Raw genomic sequence first — 18,695 nt, forward strand, 5'->3', positions numbered from 1 at the left:
TTGGGCTGAATTTACACTGACTTGCAATAAAAATTGCAAGGAAAATGGATGTACATTTCCATCCATTTTATGTGCTTTTTAAGATATGTTAATTTGCATTGATGCACATTTTGACGTGCCTTTTACCACGCATTAAAATGCACTACATTTAGCAGGATTTCCTGTGATCTCACATCCCATGAGTCACTAAATTAAATCACAAAGCAAACTTTTATTCTTCACTTGCATTGCGCTGCCTTGACCTGTTTTACAGCTGTTGACCTGTGATGCGTTTCATACATGTCTTTTAGGTGTCCCTTGCATTGACCTGCATTTTGACAGCTGTGCTAAAATGCAAATCAACTCACTAGTGTAATTTAGTCCTTAAATCCCAAAAAGGGGTTTTATAACTACACTTAACTTTGTAGTATATGTAAACTCTAACAATGAACTTCTCTTATTTGCTTCCTTTTGGCCTGTTTAATATACCATTGGAAGTGTTGCCTTTGTCAGAAGTTCTGAGCTGTAATGTGTCCTCTGCATACTTCCTGTGTTATCTCAAAGAACTCTCCTAGTTCTTGGGTTGGACTTTGTGAAAAGAGCACGGCTGTGCGGGGCTCAGCCCACACCGCTACGTCATTCATCCAGAGTTCTGAACTACAAGTACTGTCATCCTTTGCGGATGTCAGCTTGTAGTTCTTAATGAACTACCACGGTGCTGTTGAGTGCTGCTGTAGTTCATTGAGTCTTCCTCTCAGTGTGAAACTGCCTGCCTGTATGATGTACGAGCAGACAGATTACACTGACAGTCTGCAGGAGACCTACATTTCACCAGCAATCTTCTGATTCCTGGTGTAATGCTTTCCAGGCTCCTACAAAAAAAAAAAAGAATGTACATTTACCTTCAAAAGAGTGTTTTATTTTATCTTTTGAAAATTATTTTTATTGGTTTTGCACATAAAAGCAATACAAAACAACGTGACAAAAAACACAGTTAGATAGACAAATGCGTACAAGAAATGCCTCCCTCTTGTCAAATCCCCCCAATGCTATACCTCTTCAAATTTTGTCGGCAGCTTCTATTTAAGTGGCTTTTATAGAGAGACTGTGCTTTATCGATAAGGGCTTTCCAAAAAGTAAAGGAGAGGGGCTTCTGCTTTTTTCCAATGTAATGCAGTCGCCTTATGAGCATAAAACCGTGTAACAGTAAGCAGGGCTCTCTGTTTCCTAAGCCCCTGGTCACATCGGTGTGAGTTGTCATGCAATATTTTCCACATTGGAAGCGGTCATTTCCTGCACTAATTTTTGCAAGTTCAGGTGCAACTTGCATGGACATCTGTGCATGAAGTTGCACTGATGTCGTCCAGGTTACACCTGAGGTATCACTGAAATGCTACTTCCAAGTGAAGTAGCACGATTTCAATGTTGCAACTTGTGTGACAGGGGTAAGAGGCACCAGCTCATTCACCAATCCAAGTATTATTTTTTATTTTAATTTTTTTTTTAAGGTGAATCCTTTAAATAAAATAGGCAAATGGGAAGCATGTCAGGTTTTTTGTTTTGTTTGCTCTAGGTTGAAAGGCAACATTTCACTTTTGCATAAAACTCTTTGTCTACATTTTTGACTAGAGTAATGAGTGCCATCTCTTTCCCTTCAAGGCTACTATGTAGAGATTCTGGTGGAGAGACTGAATCCATGCTACTCAATGAAACTGTTCCACAATGGGTGGTAGATATAACTGTGGATGTAAGTGTTTTTTTTTTTTTTTTTTCTTATATGGAAAACATATATATATATATATATATATATATATATATATATATATATATATATATATATACTGTGTATATATATATATATATATATATACTGTATATATATACATATATAACAACTGTGGTGGGCACTGATACCATCTAACCTCACTGAGTGCCGGTGTTTGGCTGAACTGCTGGATGATTACCAGACGATGTTCACTTTTATACATATAAGCAGTCGGTACAATCAAGAAATTATTCATGTTATCCACTAATTGACAATCTACTTTATATAAATGTCCTAGCTGGACATCAGCCTCAAGTACAATTTCTAGATGTTTGTTCAATGCTGCAAACACTTCTACCAGGGGGCGCTTTTAGCTTTAACTGTTGAAGTCCTGGACAGTGAGCATGAGCCAATCATTGGCTCCTGCTTAAGTGCCGGTTCACATTGGTGCGATGCGGGAACCCTGCAAATCCAATGTGGGCTCCCGCATCGCTCCTGACTCATAGGCAGTTTACACTGCCATATGCAAACTGCTGGGAGTGTCAATACAAAGTTAATGACACCCCCAGATTAGTTTGCATATGGCAGTGCGAACTGTCAGTTTGGACAAGAATCGGATCGCATAGATGTGAACACCCATGCGATACGATTCTGGTGCGGACCAAAAAAGGGTCCTGTGCGACTTTGGTCTGATTGCGATGCAAATTCAGCCATGCAATCTGCAGACTGTTATTGTCTATTGTTGTGACTTGGATGATGATCAGATCACATTTTATGACCAATTTGTGCAGAAATCCATATCATTCCAAAGGGTTCACATACTTTTTCTTGCAGCAGTATGTGTGAACCGACACTAAATGTTTAGAACAACTAGCTGCAGTAATTATTGGTATAATTTTTGTAAAATTTGGCCAGGCTTTTTAACAGTGTTGGTGCTGGCCATAGGCTTGTATTGTTATCTTTCTTAGGACCCCTTTCAGAAGGGGAGGACTCCATTAAGCGAATCCGCATACTCACAGAGGAATCTTTCAGCTGATCCCCGCTGAGCAGGGGGATGACAGGTCCCTGTCCGCTCCGCTATGCAGAGTAGACACGGACACAGCCCGCTATTCCCTATAGGGCAGTCGGATGGAAACGGACCACCTGTCTGTTTCCATTGGACTGTCACCTGATCTGATCAGCTGGACAGATGGGGGAACGTATCCCTATCCATCTGTTTTTATCGGATTGGATGCATGCGATTTTCAGCAAGCACCTGTCCATTTACATCTGCTGCCCCACAGAGAACAATGGGTGATCCGATCGGGTCCACCTGAAAAACAGACAGGTGGACCCGATCGGTCCGCTGGTGTGAAAGGGCCTTAAGCTGCAGCAAACATGTAATGATAATTAAAGTTTGTTTCATTTTAATAAAGATTCTTTGCTATTTAGCTGCTTATTCCTTCCAGTTCTGTTTTGCTAATACTTTTATTAAACATCGCACACAAATGTTTAATATATGTATACGTTTGTTTTTAAAGCTGAAGTTTAATAAAAAAAAAAGGTTATGCTTCTATAGCTGGACTCACGTCATTTACCTTTAATGAAGTATGTCCCACATCTGTCATGTTACAAATCCTCTGTGCAGGGATGACAGGTCCTCTTCCTGCTGCTGAGTTTCTGGCACAGAGAGAGTTAATAGGTGAGAGTCGTCTTTAAACTGCATTGATAAAGACCTGCCCCCTTCTTCCTCCATTAGGAAGAGCCTGTGCATTGATTACACTGCATGTACCACAATCTGTGAATGCTGAACTGTCTGATGAGGAAGAGGATTCTCCCCCCCCCCCCCCCCCCATTCACAGATCATGTTCTATGCAGTGTAATCAATTGGTTGGCATTTCTGAACGGAGGAACGAGGGGGCAGGTCCCTGTCAGATCTTTTTCGCTGTACCTCACTGAAGACTTGGAGCTAATGACTCCTGCAGCAGCAGGAAGAGGACCTGTCATCTCTGCACAGAATGTTTCTACTGGATCCAGCTGCCTGATGCACATCTGACATACTTCATTACAGGTAAGTGTTGTGACTGCATACTGACTAAACTTCAGGATTAAAGATGGTCATACACTATACAATCTGATTGTACACTCTTCTTTAGATTTACCAAATTAATATAAGTGGGGGGATACACCTAAACAATCCATTAAATTTGTATCAAATCAGGCAGGCCCTTTAACTTTTTGGTGGGTGGTAGATCTAAAGGAAATGTACATTCGGGTTGTTTCGTTTATGGTCACCTTGAAAAAAAAATGATACATTTTACTTTTTTTATCATTTCAGTATCATAAGTTATCACAAAGTTGTTATCCAATAGGCTTCAAGCTGAAATAATGAAAAATGATTGTGTTGGCAATTCATGGTAAACAACTGCTTGTCTTGAAGTGGTTAACCAGCGAATGCCATGCTACATCCATTTTATATGTGTGAACACGTAGAGGTCTGTTTACAACTAATGACCCTCATTTCATGCTATTTTGTAGAAAAATATGCCCAAATTTAATAAGATTCCATTCTACCTCCAACCCCATTCTTCATCGGGAGCAAAGACACTGAAGAAGTGAGTATATTTGTAGTACCTGTCGGTCACTTGCTGTTTCCATTTTTCTGTTTTTTTGTTTTTTTTTCTTAAGAGAACCAGTGGTTGGTCTAAATGCCCATTTGTGCCATTTATGAAAAGCTAAATAAAACAAGCCAGGGTTCAAATATCCAAGGTTTTATTTTTTCTTTAAAGCAGAACTCAACGTACCAATTCAATTATTTCCCAAAACCGTTGCATTGAAAGGATGGCTCTGGTGATGTCTCTCATAGCTGGAGTGTACTTGTGCCAGATGTCAAACTTTCAAGGTCTCAATTGACTGGTATCCGAGCTGGTCACATGGGTGACACCTTGGCAACTGCAGATCTGATGAGAGGCTAAGATGGCACCTTCCTCCTATTTGAAAGATAGGAGGGTTTTAGTTCCCCTTTATTGCACTCCAGCTCTGGCATAAGAGTGAGAACCCCTGCAGCAAGGTGAAGATCATTTCTTTCACGTTGTCATTATGGGGTATTTGTAGAATTTTGAGGAAAATAATGAATTTTAATCAATTTTGGAATAAGGGTGTAACATAAAATTTGGAAAGAGTGAAGTGCTGTGAATACTTTCCGGATGCACTGTATACAATTTATATTATAGTAGCTGCCCATCCCATTGCCCGTTCCCACCATTTTGTTTTTTTTTTTAATTTATGGTCATCGACAGATCTCGGACTCTGCAAATATTGGTTCACAATAAGTTAATACCCTTATGTTCCACTTTAATCCCCTTTATTTTTTCTGTGTTAGCAGTTCTTTAAACTGAATTGAACAATTGTGCCATTGCAAAAAGTGTTGTATTTTCCTCACCAGCTCCAAAAGTGTTGTTTATAATTAGAATACTTGATATGTTTTGGTCATTTGTGGTGGTGATAAAGCGGCTTTATGAATCCTTGTTTTGACAAAGGCCTGAATGTTCATGGTTTGTGCATTCTTTATGTAACATTCTCTTTGGCGATTTCTACAGCTGTATTGGTGACCTTGTTTCTTATAAATAAAGAGTTTGAAGAAAAAAAAGTTACCACTGCCAGAATCCTTTTCCCCTAAAGTAACTGGTTTTGGGTCCTTGCAGCTGACAAAAAATCCCATGTCTTTTCCAGTGCACCCTCACTTACAAGAAGCGATGTCAAAAATTGCCGAGCAGATTTTCTCCGCTGTTAACAACTGACTCTGGCAGAATGGGCCCTTCACCCAGAGGTGCTTGCAGAGATTTGTCTAGGGTGAGGGACGCTGGATGTGGTTCTTTTGGCATCCAGATTCAATAACAAACTGGACAGGTTTGTGTTGCAAACCAGGAATCCCCAGGCATTTGCGGTAGATTACCTTGTGACTCCTTGGGATCAGTTTTCCCTGATCTATGCCTTCCCTTGCAAAGGATAAAGGTGAAAGGCATTCCAGTGATTGTAAACACAGAGGCTAGGCCAAGAAAAACATGGTGTGCTGAGACTGTACATCTCTTGCAAGCTTTGGGCTCTCCCAGATAGGCCAGGATTGCTGTTGCAGGGTCTAATTTTTTATTTTTATTTTTTCATCCGGCTTTATAGCTGGCTTCGCTAATAAAGTACAACTCCCGAGGAACGGGAGTGTTTATGATTTTGCAATTCCTACCCTCTTGAAGACTAGAAAATCGACCTCCGGGAAGGTCTACTACCTTCTGGTGTGGCGGCTCATACGTTCCATCCTTAACCATGGGGTGCATTTTGTCTTTTCTCCAGTCTGGTTTGGAGTTGTCTGTCACTTTAAGTACAGTCAAGACCTTGGCCATTCTGTTTCAGAGACATTTTGCATCTTTCGTTAAAATCTTTGTGCAGGATGTGACCTGGATTGTTCCACCTGTATGGCCCCTTTGTCTCTGTGGAACCTTAACTTGGTCTTGTCTTATTTGCGGACTTCTGCTTTTTGGACCTGTCTAGAGAGATTCCCTCGTCTCTCCTTACACACAAGGTGATGTTTTGGTGGTCCTTACCTCTGCTCTCAGAGGCTGTGCAAGGAACCTTTCCTGGTTCTTCACCAGGATAAGATGATGCTGAGGTCCCCCGATCCTGTTTTCTACCTAAAGTGGTTTGTTCATTCCACGTGAATCAGGACATCTTTTTGTCCTAATCCTAAGCATCCCAAGAAAAGGTGCTTCACTTTTTGAATGTTCTTTCAGCTGTTCGAGTTTATCTAAAGTCCACAGCCTAATTTCAACAGTCTGTTTTTCTGTTTGTTCTACCTTAGGGTCCTCAAAAGTGTCAGCCTGATTCTCCATTATTTCAAGGTAGATTCGTCAACTCATTTTTCAGGCCTATGGTATCAAGGACAAGGTTCTTCCTTTGCTGATCAAAGCCCATTCTACCAGGATTGTCAGTGCTTCCTGAGCTTTTCAGCATCAAGCTTCTGTTCAAGTTTGTTAGACTGCTACCGGGTCTTCTCTTTACAGGTTTACTAATTTCTTTGAGGTAGATGTTCATGCCTCTGCAACACCAATTTTGGGCAAAAGATCTTGCAGGCAGCACATTTTTGTGGGGTTCTCCCATGTTCTATTTTGTATATGTTTGGCCTTGTTGCTGTCTTGCCCAACCCTAGTGATCTAAGATTTAAGAAATTAGGATTTTTGTCTTGCCTGTAAAATCCTTTTTTTAGAGTACATTATGGGACCTAGAGATCCTTCCCCTCTTATGCCTGGGCATGGATTCCTGCCTTTTTTTTTTGGCCAGTGTCCATTCACCTAAAGGTGGCAAAAAAACCCATGGTACTCCTGAATTTCAAGTCCTCTGTGTCCTTTGATGTATTCCAATTAAAGGATTTTACAGGCAAACAAATGATCCTAATGTTAGAAACCTGGAATTGCCATAATAACACTTTTTCTAATTATCCTTGTAGCAGGGTTTGTGTATAAACCATGACTATTTCTGAATGACTTATAACATTTCATGCATGCCCACCTTTGTAGGGACAGACTGTCAGCCAGTGACATGCTGCAAGTCAGAAAGGTAATGGAGCATGTCTATGAGAAGATTATAAATGTGGATACAGAATCTCAGACAACCAGCTCCTCAAATAATGAGAAGCCGGGAGAACAAGAGAAAGAAGAAGACATTGCTGTGCTGGCTGAAGAGAAGATCGAACTCCTGTGTCAGGACCAGGTAATGTTTGCTTGCTTGTCTGTCTGAAATGGCTGTCCAATGCATATGGCAGCATTTCTGTGCACCCTCTAACATACATTCATATCATTTTGTTAAATTACTGTAAAAAATTACGTTTATAAATCGCCTTAAGCATACCATATCTCTTTTGTACATCTATTCTTTTTGTTATGTTCAGGGATGAGGGGGTAACTTTTTTTCAGTGTTTTCTATCTAGTCGGGTAAATATGGGATATTGCATATGAACACTTGGCATCAAGCTTCTGTTGTTCAAGTTTGTTAGACTGCTACCCGGTTTTCTCTTTACAGGTTTACTAATTTCTTTGGGGTACATGGCATTTTTTTGGGCGCGTCTAGTGTGCCTAGAGTCTGCAACTGTGTAATAGACAATATTATTTTAGTTTTCTTTTTAAAGTGTATGAATAGGTGTATTTTTTTGTACACAAGCCATAAAAATATCCACATTACACAAGTTTATTATGAAGGATTTACTGCGCATGGAAAAATCTTGTAGTAAACAATATGTTTATTCATTTGTATGCCCAGACAAAAAACTTTTCTTGTGGGGCACTCCTCAGATACTAGGTCTTGGCCCTACTCACCTCCTTTTAAATCAACTGTCCGATAAAATGTTCACAAGCTCAAGACCAGATGCACCTCCAGACAGCATTCTTTTTTTTAAAGCCAATTAGACCTTCCATTTAAATCCGCCAAATACTATATGGGTGCATTAAAACAAAACGTGTTCGATGTCTAACAGTTAATTTTCTTTCTAAAGGAGACATAGCCTAAAAAGAAAAACCTGTCCCCTGCCAGCATATTGCTAGTGCGACCCTTGCTTTGTATGGGGACACAGTGGCCTAATTTCAGAGATCCAACATGTCCTTTACTGAGTCAGACCTATATAGCTTATGTCAGACTTCCTTACTGAATTTTGTATAAATCTGCATGCACTCTCCATGCTCAAAGATGCAGACTATTGCATTCTCACTGTAAATGTGCCTTCAAACCCTCATCTTGTGATTGGCAGCTATTTGTGCCAGGCAGAGGATGTTAGTATCCTGTGCTGTGACAGAAGAAAACGGGAGCCTGTAGTGAGCTACCTGCCCCATGCTATGGCAATGGGGTGGTGGTGTTTTATTTTTGTAGTGCTCTCTGCCACTGCATGAACATATCTTGCCCTTTAGCAACATCTTCATTGCGTTAAACCATGTCCCATTACAGGAAACGCATGCTGAGAATAAAATAGGGGTGCTGCCAATGCTTCCCTTCTTTTGAAAATGCTAGTTCTTTGGCTGTCATTGGCTTCAGTACTTTGAGGCATGAACTGGTAACTTGCTCACGGAACAGGAAAGCCAGAAGTCCTGATCTGAAAACTTGAACTTAACTAGTGAATCGGGAAAAAATAGACCTGGTAAATATTCCTTTGTGCACCTTGTGTTTTTCACCTGCATAAGTTGCGCACTGATCATGTAGTATGATGGTGTCATTTGTCGCCCTATACACACAGTATATACTAAAGTATATTTTCACATTCTTGTGTCAGAGGATTCTGTTTGAATCATAAGGCATTTGGTATGGCATTGCACAGGTTAATGTATGACCTCTGTCTTTTGTATGAGACCTGGGACTTCCTGTGACGAAGCCACTAATCCCTGAATATCGGTCTAGTGCTTATACAAGTTAGAGCTATGCAGTAATCAGGGCCGTCTTTATTATTGATTGGACCCTGGGTAAACATTTTCTTGGGCCCCCCACCCCTATGCGATTTCGCTCACCGCCCCAACATCCTAAAAACTGGTCCTGGCTCACTGGTTGCTATGGGTTACTGCACATCCTTAACGCTGATTTGGATGCCAGAGGTTACTGCACATTATTACTGCTCACCCATTGTTTGCCAGAGGTTACTGCACATCTTTACTGCTAATTGAACGGTAGCTGTAGGCTACCGTGCATCATTATTGCTCACTGATTGGTCGATAGAGGTAATGCACATTATTACTGCTTACTGATCAGTTTCTGAAAGTCTTATAGCCTTTTATCCATTTTTATCCTTTTATAATTCATTTATTTATCACACATGCCTGCAGAGAAACAATGAGTGCCATACTTGCTCACCAAAAACATGTTGGCAAACACAAAATTGGTACCAAACTTGCACGCCAGAAAAATATTACAGACTTGGCAATAACGTGCAATGCCAAGCCACAGCTAGCAAAGCCAGCAGAATACTCTCATACAGTATAAAAGGCATACATTCCAGAGGTAAATCAATTATTCTACCCCTTTTCCTCATCTGGAATATGCAGTTCAGATTTAGTCACCAGTCCTCAGGAGCAACTACTTGAATTAGAGTTTAGAAAAGGGTGATGGAGGACCTCCGCTATGATGATCGATTATATAATTTACAATTGCTCACTCTGAAGAAGAGGCAGGATGAATACAATGTACAAATATGTCAGATATATATATATATATATATACATATATATACTGTTTTACTCTAAAGGCAATGGTACGCAACCTTTGAGAGGTGAAGATCTACCTAAACATGGAAGAGAACACACCACTACTAAGAGGTCCAGATACAACTTTCCCCAATAAAAGTCAGGGGGACGATCCAAAAATAAGGCACACAAAGTTATATCTGGGCCTCTTAGCAGTGTTGTGGAGCTTCAGTTTTCATTTTTGTTAAATTACACTACAAGACCAGGAGACCATGGGGATCAAGAATATTCACAACAACATCAAAATACCAATAAGATAACACTATGGGTCAAGTGATATTTCTTGCACTTTCCAATAAAAAGTAGGGAAAACATGAAGAACAATTTGCTAAATATAATAACAGAAAAGTGTCATTGTAACAATATAAACATGGCCTACAATAACCATGTGCGGACTGCCTGCTTTCAACGTACTGCAGACGGGCAGCCCGCACAGGCAAAGCTACGTACCTAAAAAAAAAAAAAAAAAAAATGCCTGCTTCCAGGTTTAGGGTGCACGTATGTGCACCCACTGTCAGTGTACACTGCGGGAGCCTGTCAGCAAATCCCGGCTAATGATTCACAGCCGGGACCTGCTAATCAGCTGTGTCCAAGCACAACCCAGAGCTCTGTAAGAGCGAACGATCTGTCAGGTTCTCCTGTCTGTAAATAACGGATAAGAAACTGAGAGATCATTAGTAAAAAGCAGCTCACTTTACACATATTACACATAGTTAGGCACACATTTAACCCCTTGATCTCCCTAGATGTTAACCTCTTCCCAGCCAGCGTCATTACTACAGTAACCGTGTATAATATTATTACTGATCACTGTATTATTGTCACTGGTGATAGTTTGTAGGCATTATAACTTTTATTCAAACCAATCAATACACACTTATTGGGATTTTTATCAGACATGTAGCAGAATACATATTTGCCAGAATGTATGAAAAAATATGATTTAAAAAAAAAAAAATTAAATTGGATATGTTTTGTAGCAGAAAATAAAAATTGTTTTTCTTTCATAATTTTCAGTCATTTTTTATTTATATCGCAAAAAATAATAAACCCAAGGTGATTGAATACCACTAAAAGAAAGCTCTATATGTGTAAAAAAAAAAACCCCATAAATTTAATTTGGGTACAGCGTTGCATGATTGCGCAATTACCAGTTAAAATAGCAAAGTGCTGAATAGCAAAAAATGGCCTGATCACGAAGGGGGTAAAACCCTCTGCAGCTCAAGTGGTTAAGGGTACATGCACACTAGGAGCAGAACACACACCAGGACCTCTGGCAGAGAAAGTGGCATAAAAAAAATAGTGGCTTGTATTGCACAAACATTTAGGAAAGTTTATGGGCATTGGGCTAGATTCACACTGTAGCAGGTGGTTGCGGGTGCAGTTATCGCAGCTGTTCCTGCATCCGCAACCACACACAGCCAAAGCATGCTGTTCTGTAGAGACACATGGGGCTGCCATTCATTTTTAATGGCACCCCCATGCATCTCAACCTATAGTGCATGTGCGGAAACCACAGGGAAATCACATGGTGCAAAAGCACCATGCAATTTCCCTGTGACTGCATTTTGAAAAAGGTGCAAGCAACATTTTTTTTCCGGACAACACAGAAACAATTATTGGGCTGTCGTGCCTAGCAGATGTGTGCCGCAAACCCGCTCAAGTATAAACCAAGCCTTAGGATCCAGGGCAGTGCTACAGTGGTCAGAATTGTGTAGAGCAGTGTACAGAGGTCAGAATTGTGTAGAGCGGTGTACAGAGGTCAGTAGTATGAAGGGCAGTGTACAGAGGTCAGTAGTATGAAGGGCAGTGTACAGAGGTCAGTAGTATGAAGGGCAGTGTACAGAGGTCAGTAGTAAGTAGGGCAGTGTACAGAGGTCAGTATGCTGTAGGACAGTGTATCGAGGTCACTAGTAAGTAGGGCTGTGTACAAAGGTCAGAATTGTGTACAGAGGTCAGTAGTATGTAAGGCAGTCTGCAGAGGCCAGTAGGATGTAGGGCAGTGTACAGAGGACAGGGGTCAACGAGGCAGAGGACAGGAGTTGACAGGACAGAGGATAGGGGGTCAGTAGGGCAGAGGATTGGGAGCAACAAGACGGTGTACAGGTGTCAGTGGGATGTAGAGCTGTGTAAGTCATTAAAACGTAGGACAGTGTACAGGGATCAGCATGGCAGAGGACTGGGAGACACTAGGGCAAAAGACTAGAGCGTCACAAGGGCAGAGGACGGGGTCAAGCGGGAACATTACAGGGGGGTCAGCAGGGCACAGTGTAGGGAGTGGGGGCAAAGTACAGGGGGGGCAGAAGGGCACAGTGTGGGGGGGCAGGAAGGCACAATATGTGGGACAGGAGGGAACAGTACAGGGGCTGGAAGGACACACACCCGGGGGTTTAGGAGGGCACAGTACTGGGGTCAGGAGGGCACAGCACAGGGTTGGCAGGAGGGCACAGTACCGGGGATGGGAGGGAACACACATGGGGGTTCGAAGGGAACACACCAGGGGGCAGTAAAAACCTGGAGGCAGTGGCAATTATTAATGAGCTCAATTTCACTCATTGCTACATGAAAAAGATGCCATGTTCCCATTTTTCAGCTATCAGGGCAGTGCTTCTATACTAAGCTGTGAAACGTATCAGACTTAGCATAGAGGTGCTTGCAGATGAGTTTATCTCCAGACACAATAGCTCAGGACTCGGCTCCCTCTCTTCAGCTCGCTGTCACACCACACTCTTCCCGGCGGGCGCGATCTGATAGACCGAGCACATCCCCATTCCGCCCACTCAAACATCAATAGCCAGGAGGCTCCTCCTAAGGGATGTCCCTTCGCTCTATCAGTAGAGTGCCTGCAAAACAACGGGGGAGCGAAGTAGGGGGAGGTACAGGGGTGCGGAGAATCCAGTCTGTGCACAGGGGGTAGCAATCCCTAATACAGTGAACCGCAATGTGCTGTCCTGACCGCGGCTCTAATTTTTGGGAATTACAGTACTAGGATTCCTGCCAGTATGGGCAGTGCAGGCTCAAGGGGCAACTGCCTTGGGTCCCCCAACAATGTCTTGGCTCAGGGCAGCTGCCCCTTTTGCCCCACATTAGATGGCCCTGTCAGTAATTAGACCTGAGACAGACACAGGCAGGCAGACCATTCACAGATGCACAGAACTCACTCATGCAGCTGGAAATGATGCGTTTCATCACATTAGCACTCCCACATTGCTAATGCAATACACAGGGGATATTGGGGCATGGATTGGACTCCGAGTGACCCAGAACAGGAAGTATTTCTGTTCCCTTGGCACATAGAGACCAGCTAGTTGAAGCAATACACGTACAAAAGGAAATCGATCAGCCATGACACTGCAACCACATTTGAGCCCATCATTACAGTGTAAGGCAAACAAACACAGATACAGTGGGTACGGAAAGTATTCAGACCCCCTTAATTTTTTCACTCTTTGTTATATTGCAGCCATTTGCTAAAATCATTTAAGTTCATTCTTCTTCCTCATAAATGTACACAAAGCACACCATACTGACAGAAAAACACAGAATTGTTGACATTGTTGCAGATTTATTAAAAAAGAAAAACTGAAATATCACATGGTCCTAAGTATTCAGACCCTTTGCTGTGACACTCATATATTTAACTTAGGTGCTTTCCATTTCTTCTGATCATCCTTGAGATGGTTCTACACCTTCATTTGAGTCCAGCTGTGTTTGATTATACTGATTGGACTTGATTAGGAAAGCCACACACCTGTCTATATAAGACCTTCCAGATCACAATGCATGTCAGAGCAAATGAGAATCATGAGATCAAAGGAACTGCCTGAAGAGCTCAGAGACAGAATTGTGGCAAGGCACAGATCTGGCCAAGGTTACAAAAAGATTTCTGCTGCACTTAAGGTTCCTATGAGCACAGTGGCCTACATAATCCTCAAATGGAAGACGTTTGGGACGACCAGAACCCTTCCTAGAGCTGGCCGTCCAGCCAAACTGAGCTATCGGGGGAGAAGAGCCTTGGTGAGAGAGGTAAAGAAGAACCCAAAGATCACTGTGGCTGAGCTCCAGAGATGCAGTCAGGAGATGGGAGAAAGTTGTAGAAAGTCAACCATTACTGCAGCCCTCCACCAGTCGGGGCTTTATGGCAGAGTGGCCCGACGGAAGCCTCTCCTCAGTGTAAGACACATGAAAGCCCGCATGGAGTTTGCTAAAAAACACCTGAAGGACTCCAAGATGGTGAGAAATAAGATTCTCTGGTCTGATGAGACCAAAATAGAACTTTTTGGCCTTAATTCTAAGCGGTATGTGTGGAGAAAACCAGGCACTGCTCATCACCTGTCCAATACAGTCCCAACAGTGAAGCATGGTGGTGGCAGCATCATGCTGTGGGGGTGTTTTTCAGCTGCAGGGACAGGATGACTGGTTGCAATTGAGGGAAAGATGAATGCGGCCAAGTACAGGGATATCCTGGACAAAAACCTTCTCCAGAGTGCTCTGGACCTCAGACTGGGCCGAAGGTTTACCTTCCAACAAGACAATGACCCTAAGCACACAGCTAAAAAAACGAAGGAGTGGCTTCACAACAACTCCGTGACTGTTCTTGAATGGCCCAGCCAGAGCCCTGACTTAAACCCAATTGAGCATTTCTGGAGAGACCTAAAAATGGCTGTCCACCAACGTTTACCATCCAACCTGACAGAACTGGAGAGGATCTGCAAGGAGGAATGGCAGAGGATCCCCAAATCCAGGTGTGAAAGACTTGTTGCATCTTTCCCAAAAAGACTCCTGGCTGTATTAGATCAAAAGGGGGCTTCTACTAAATACTGAGCAAAGGGTCTGAATACTTAGGACCATGTGATATTTCAGTTTTTCTTTTTTAATAAATCTGCAACAATGTCAACAATTCTGTGTTTTTCTGTCAGTATGGGGTGCTATGTGTACATTCATGAGGAAGAAGAATGAACTTAAATGATTTTAGCAAATGGCTGCAATATAACAAAGAGTGAAAAATTTAAGGGGGTCTGAATACTTTCCGTACCCACTGTATATTACTTGCACTAATAACTAGTTAAATCAATGAAAAAATTTGAAAGGGTACAACGCCCTTAAATGTCACTATGACGGCCAGGGGATTAGCCTTTTAAGAAGACAAGATTGATAGTTTCGATCTCAATATGTTTCTTTCTTGATCTCAATATGTTTCTTTTTAGGAGAATTCCTTTCACTTACTTGCATTCATGTTCTCATGCCTGTCTTGTTTTCTGCAGATTTTAGATCCTAATATGGACCTGAGGACTGTGAAACATTTCATCTGGAAGAGTGGAGGTGATCTGACCCTCCACTACCGCCAGAAATCCACGTGAAAGAAATCCAAGGAGTGACTAAACTGACATTACTCGTCTGGATTCAACATTAGTACTGTATAGAAGCCTGCTGAACTCTTGAACACAGAGCCAGTATGGGCATCCATATGTATGCTTAGTTAATCTAACAAATAAGCAATTACCCACTGACTCTGCTGTAGTTACTTGAGTTACCTGAAGGATCCAGAAAACGAAGGCAGCCCAACGTTATTTTGTTTGTGTTTTAATGTACAAAGTCTTTGATACGCACTTTGTAATGCTTCCTCTGCTCATCTGTCCCAAGAGTCTTTAAGCTCTGAGTTTCTGTCTTTCAGAAGAGCTTGTTGGTGTAAGTTCCCTGCCCCTTGCACCATGTGTGTCTAAGTACATTCCAGTCTGCAGGTAGTAGTTTTAACTGTCCAGTTCAGCAAGGTATTCTACAGTCCCTATGAAGGGGGGTTATTTTGAATTGTTCCCTGGTGGGCAGCCATTGTATAGGCTATTCAGCTGTTTTAGTTTCATTTTTTAATTAACAGGAAGCTTATTGGGTTCCTGGTGAATTGACAAGCTGCGTTTTCATGTGCCACACAATGGCTGCCTCTTATGTTGGCATAGACTGGGTATACTGAAAGACAACTCCACTTTTCTGACAGTATGACATTATAAGGTATGAAGCAGTGTGATATCCTTATCCTTGTAAATAGCAATAGTAATAGTGTTTTGTTTTCCCATTTACCTCTTGGGTTCAATTGCACTGGAGATTTGTACATGCTTACTACAATAATATCTCTTTCACATACAGGCCTCAATAAGGCAGCGCAAAGTACACGAGCATGGTACAAAGTTTTGTAACCCCTGCCAGCCAATCAGATTTAAATACATTCTCTTGATTGCAGTTATAGGAAATCTGTTTAGCTGTTATGGATTATTGCACTTTACATGTTGTCAATTTTAAATTTGCACTACTTTTATTAAGCCAAATCAAAACTGATTTGTTGCCAAGGAGGCAGTTGTCTGATGGATGTAGATACTGTATATCTGTAGAAAGCATTTAAAATCTTTGTATCAGAGCCATTATATGCCTTTAAGTATTCATTGTACACAATCATTCAGTGGACACAAGCCGGATGAATAAGGAAAAACAATTCAGGCAAAGGGGTACCTGCAAGGGTGAAGCTGCCCATAGATGGATTGAAATACAGACGGTTTAGCAGGGACCGAACAAATTACTATCCATATATGGACACTGTGGTTGTATTGATCGACTTCTGTACTGCCACCCTGCTAGAAAATTTCCACTCGATCAGCGCTGCAGGCTATATACAGGAAGTCTCCCCACTGTCAGAATATAATGACACAGCGGGAGCATTCCCCCATCCACATCGAATGTGTGGATGGGGGAATCCTGTCAATTTTTCAACCAAAAAAACTGGCTCATCTATGGCCTTCTTTTGCTATCATTTAAGCAAAATTTTATTTATATCATAGCATTTAATATAGAATTGGGTTAATTAGATGGAGATACAAAGCGAGACATAATTTGAAGAGCACGATCAACATTGCTGTTGATGTGTGTTTGCATCAGTGGGATGCAGCGGTGTCTGTACATGCCTGGAGCAGTTAAAAGAACATTCCATAGCACAGCCATGTGTAGTATTCCTCCATGACGAGCAGTAAAATTTGTTCATTACTTACTGGGTACAGTAGATTTTTTTAAATCCTTTCATTTACATAACAAAAAAAAAACACAGTAGGTAATGTTAACATAGTTGAAGACTGCCTCATCCTACCCTATAATATTACATTTGTCAGAATGGTGGAGTCATTATTTAAATATGATGGTACAAAGAGCACTGACATTGGAAATCATCTGATCTTTTAAGTCTGAGTATCTAAAGTGTTGAGAATCAATAACTGGTTCTTTATTGGCTGAAGACAATTCCAAGCCTTGGCACCATCTTGGACAGGCCACCTGTGATATTGCATGTTGTAAATGTATCACTTTTGTACCCTATCATCACAATCGTTAATGTCGTTTCTGCATATCTGCACTGTTTTTGCGGCAGGACCAAGAGGTAGCTGAAGGACCATTAGGCAGGTAAAACTTTTGTGTCATGAGGTTTCTATGGAGTGACACATAATTCTTATATTGCTTCATGGAGGGAATGTCACTGGTGCATGAGCTGATTCGGAAAGACAAATAGCCCTCTGAGTTATAGTGTAGTTTTGCTCTTTGTATCATCAAATTAACCCCAAAGTCTTTGTTTTCTTCCATCGTAATTGTTGGTAGTAAAGCGCACCAGCACTTTGATAATAAAAAAAAGATGCCAACATTTCTTGTGTAATTATATGGCATGGTGAGGGTCCTGATGCTGTGCATCATACTAAACTCCGTTCCCCCTTTCCACAATGCTGATCATTAGCCACTGAGCCAAGCCTTCCATTCTGATGACGTGTATGTACCACGGCTGCTCTGACTCTATATTTTGTACCATAAGATGTTCCGGGATTTGTAGAAAGGTTTCTGGAACTTGAAACAAAGGAAGGCAAATTTGATACTTGCTGGACAAATAAATTGTTTTTTGGAGATGTAAATAAGGTCAACGTTTTGTGTATAGGTTAATTATGCCTGATGCAAGGTGCTGTTTTATGGACTGAATTGTCATTTAAATTTATTTCATCTAGTGGTCATATAATCAAACAGCTATTGTTCTTGAAGATGATTTGGATCCACTGCTGAGTAGGGGCGTTTAAAGGGGAAGTTACGTGTCACCTAATAGTTCCAGTTAAATAAAAAAAAAAAAAATGCTTAATTCTTTTTACCTTTGCATTACTGAACAAATGCTGTAGAGACACTCAGAAGTGATATTGTAAGCATAGCAGGTAGAATGTTATATAGTTGTGTCCAACTTTTTAAGTACATTCGGCTGATTAAGCAGAAGTTTTGAGCTGTTCAGTTTGGAATCTGTCTTAATAATATTTTTTCATCTTGACACAGAAAGCTGGCCATACAGAGGAAAAAGAGGTTAAAGAGGTTGTTTGATTTATTGATCATGATTTGATTGTAGACTAATTTGGTATTGTAGGAATTGAGCATAGTATGATTCCTAAAAAGTCACCACAAATATTGTCAGGATGTCTAAGCCTGGCACATCAGGTATGGAAATGTTTACCGGATCCCCGGTCAGTCTTGAGGAAAAACTTGCCATATCCGTTTTCTCTGTTTAAGGTAGATTTGGTTATGCATTTGAGGTTTACTGCTGTTTGGAACCTCCGTTGGGAAGCATCACCCCATTCCTATATGTGCTTGTGACTTTTCATATGTCGATCTGCTGTCATTAGTGAATTCTCCATTTATTGCTATGG

The 18,695-nt window shown here is 41.3% G+C and overlaps 1 protein-coding gene across 1 annotated transcript in view; it reads left to right on the forward strand.

Annotated features, from left to right (window-relative positions):
- The window catches only part of WDR48 (WD repeat domain 48), a 55,845-nt gene extending 40,009 nt beyond the window's left edge, over window positions 1-15,836 (forward strand). The window contains exons 16-19 of the mRNA XM_082257797.1: window positions 1,639-1,726; window positions 4,262-4,338; window positions 7,291-7,483; window positions 15,255-15,836. Of these exons, the coding sequence (XP_082113923.1) occupies window positions 1,639-1,726; window positions 4,262-4,338; window positions 7,291-7,483; window positions 15,255-15,350 (454 nt within the window). The 3' untranslated portion in view covers window positions 15,351-15,836. The remainder of the gene's footprint in view (window positions 1-1,638; window positions 1,727-4,261; window positions 4,339-7,290; window positions 7,484-15,254) is intronic.
- The last annotated feature ends 2,859 nt before the right edge of the window (window positions 15,837-18,695 follow it).

This window comes from Pelophylax lessonae (assembly GCF_965119305.1).
Source record: "Pelophylax lessonae genome assembly, chromosome: 5".
NCBI classification, from domain to species: Eukaryota; Metazoa; Chordata; class Amphibia; order Anura; family Ranidae; genus Pelophylax; species Pelophylax lessonae.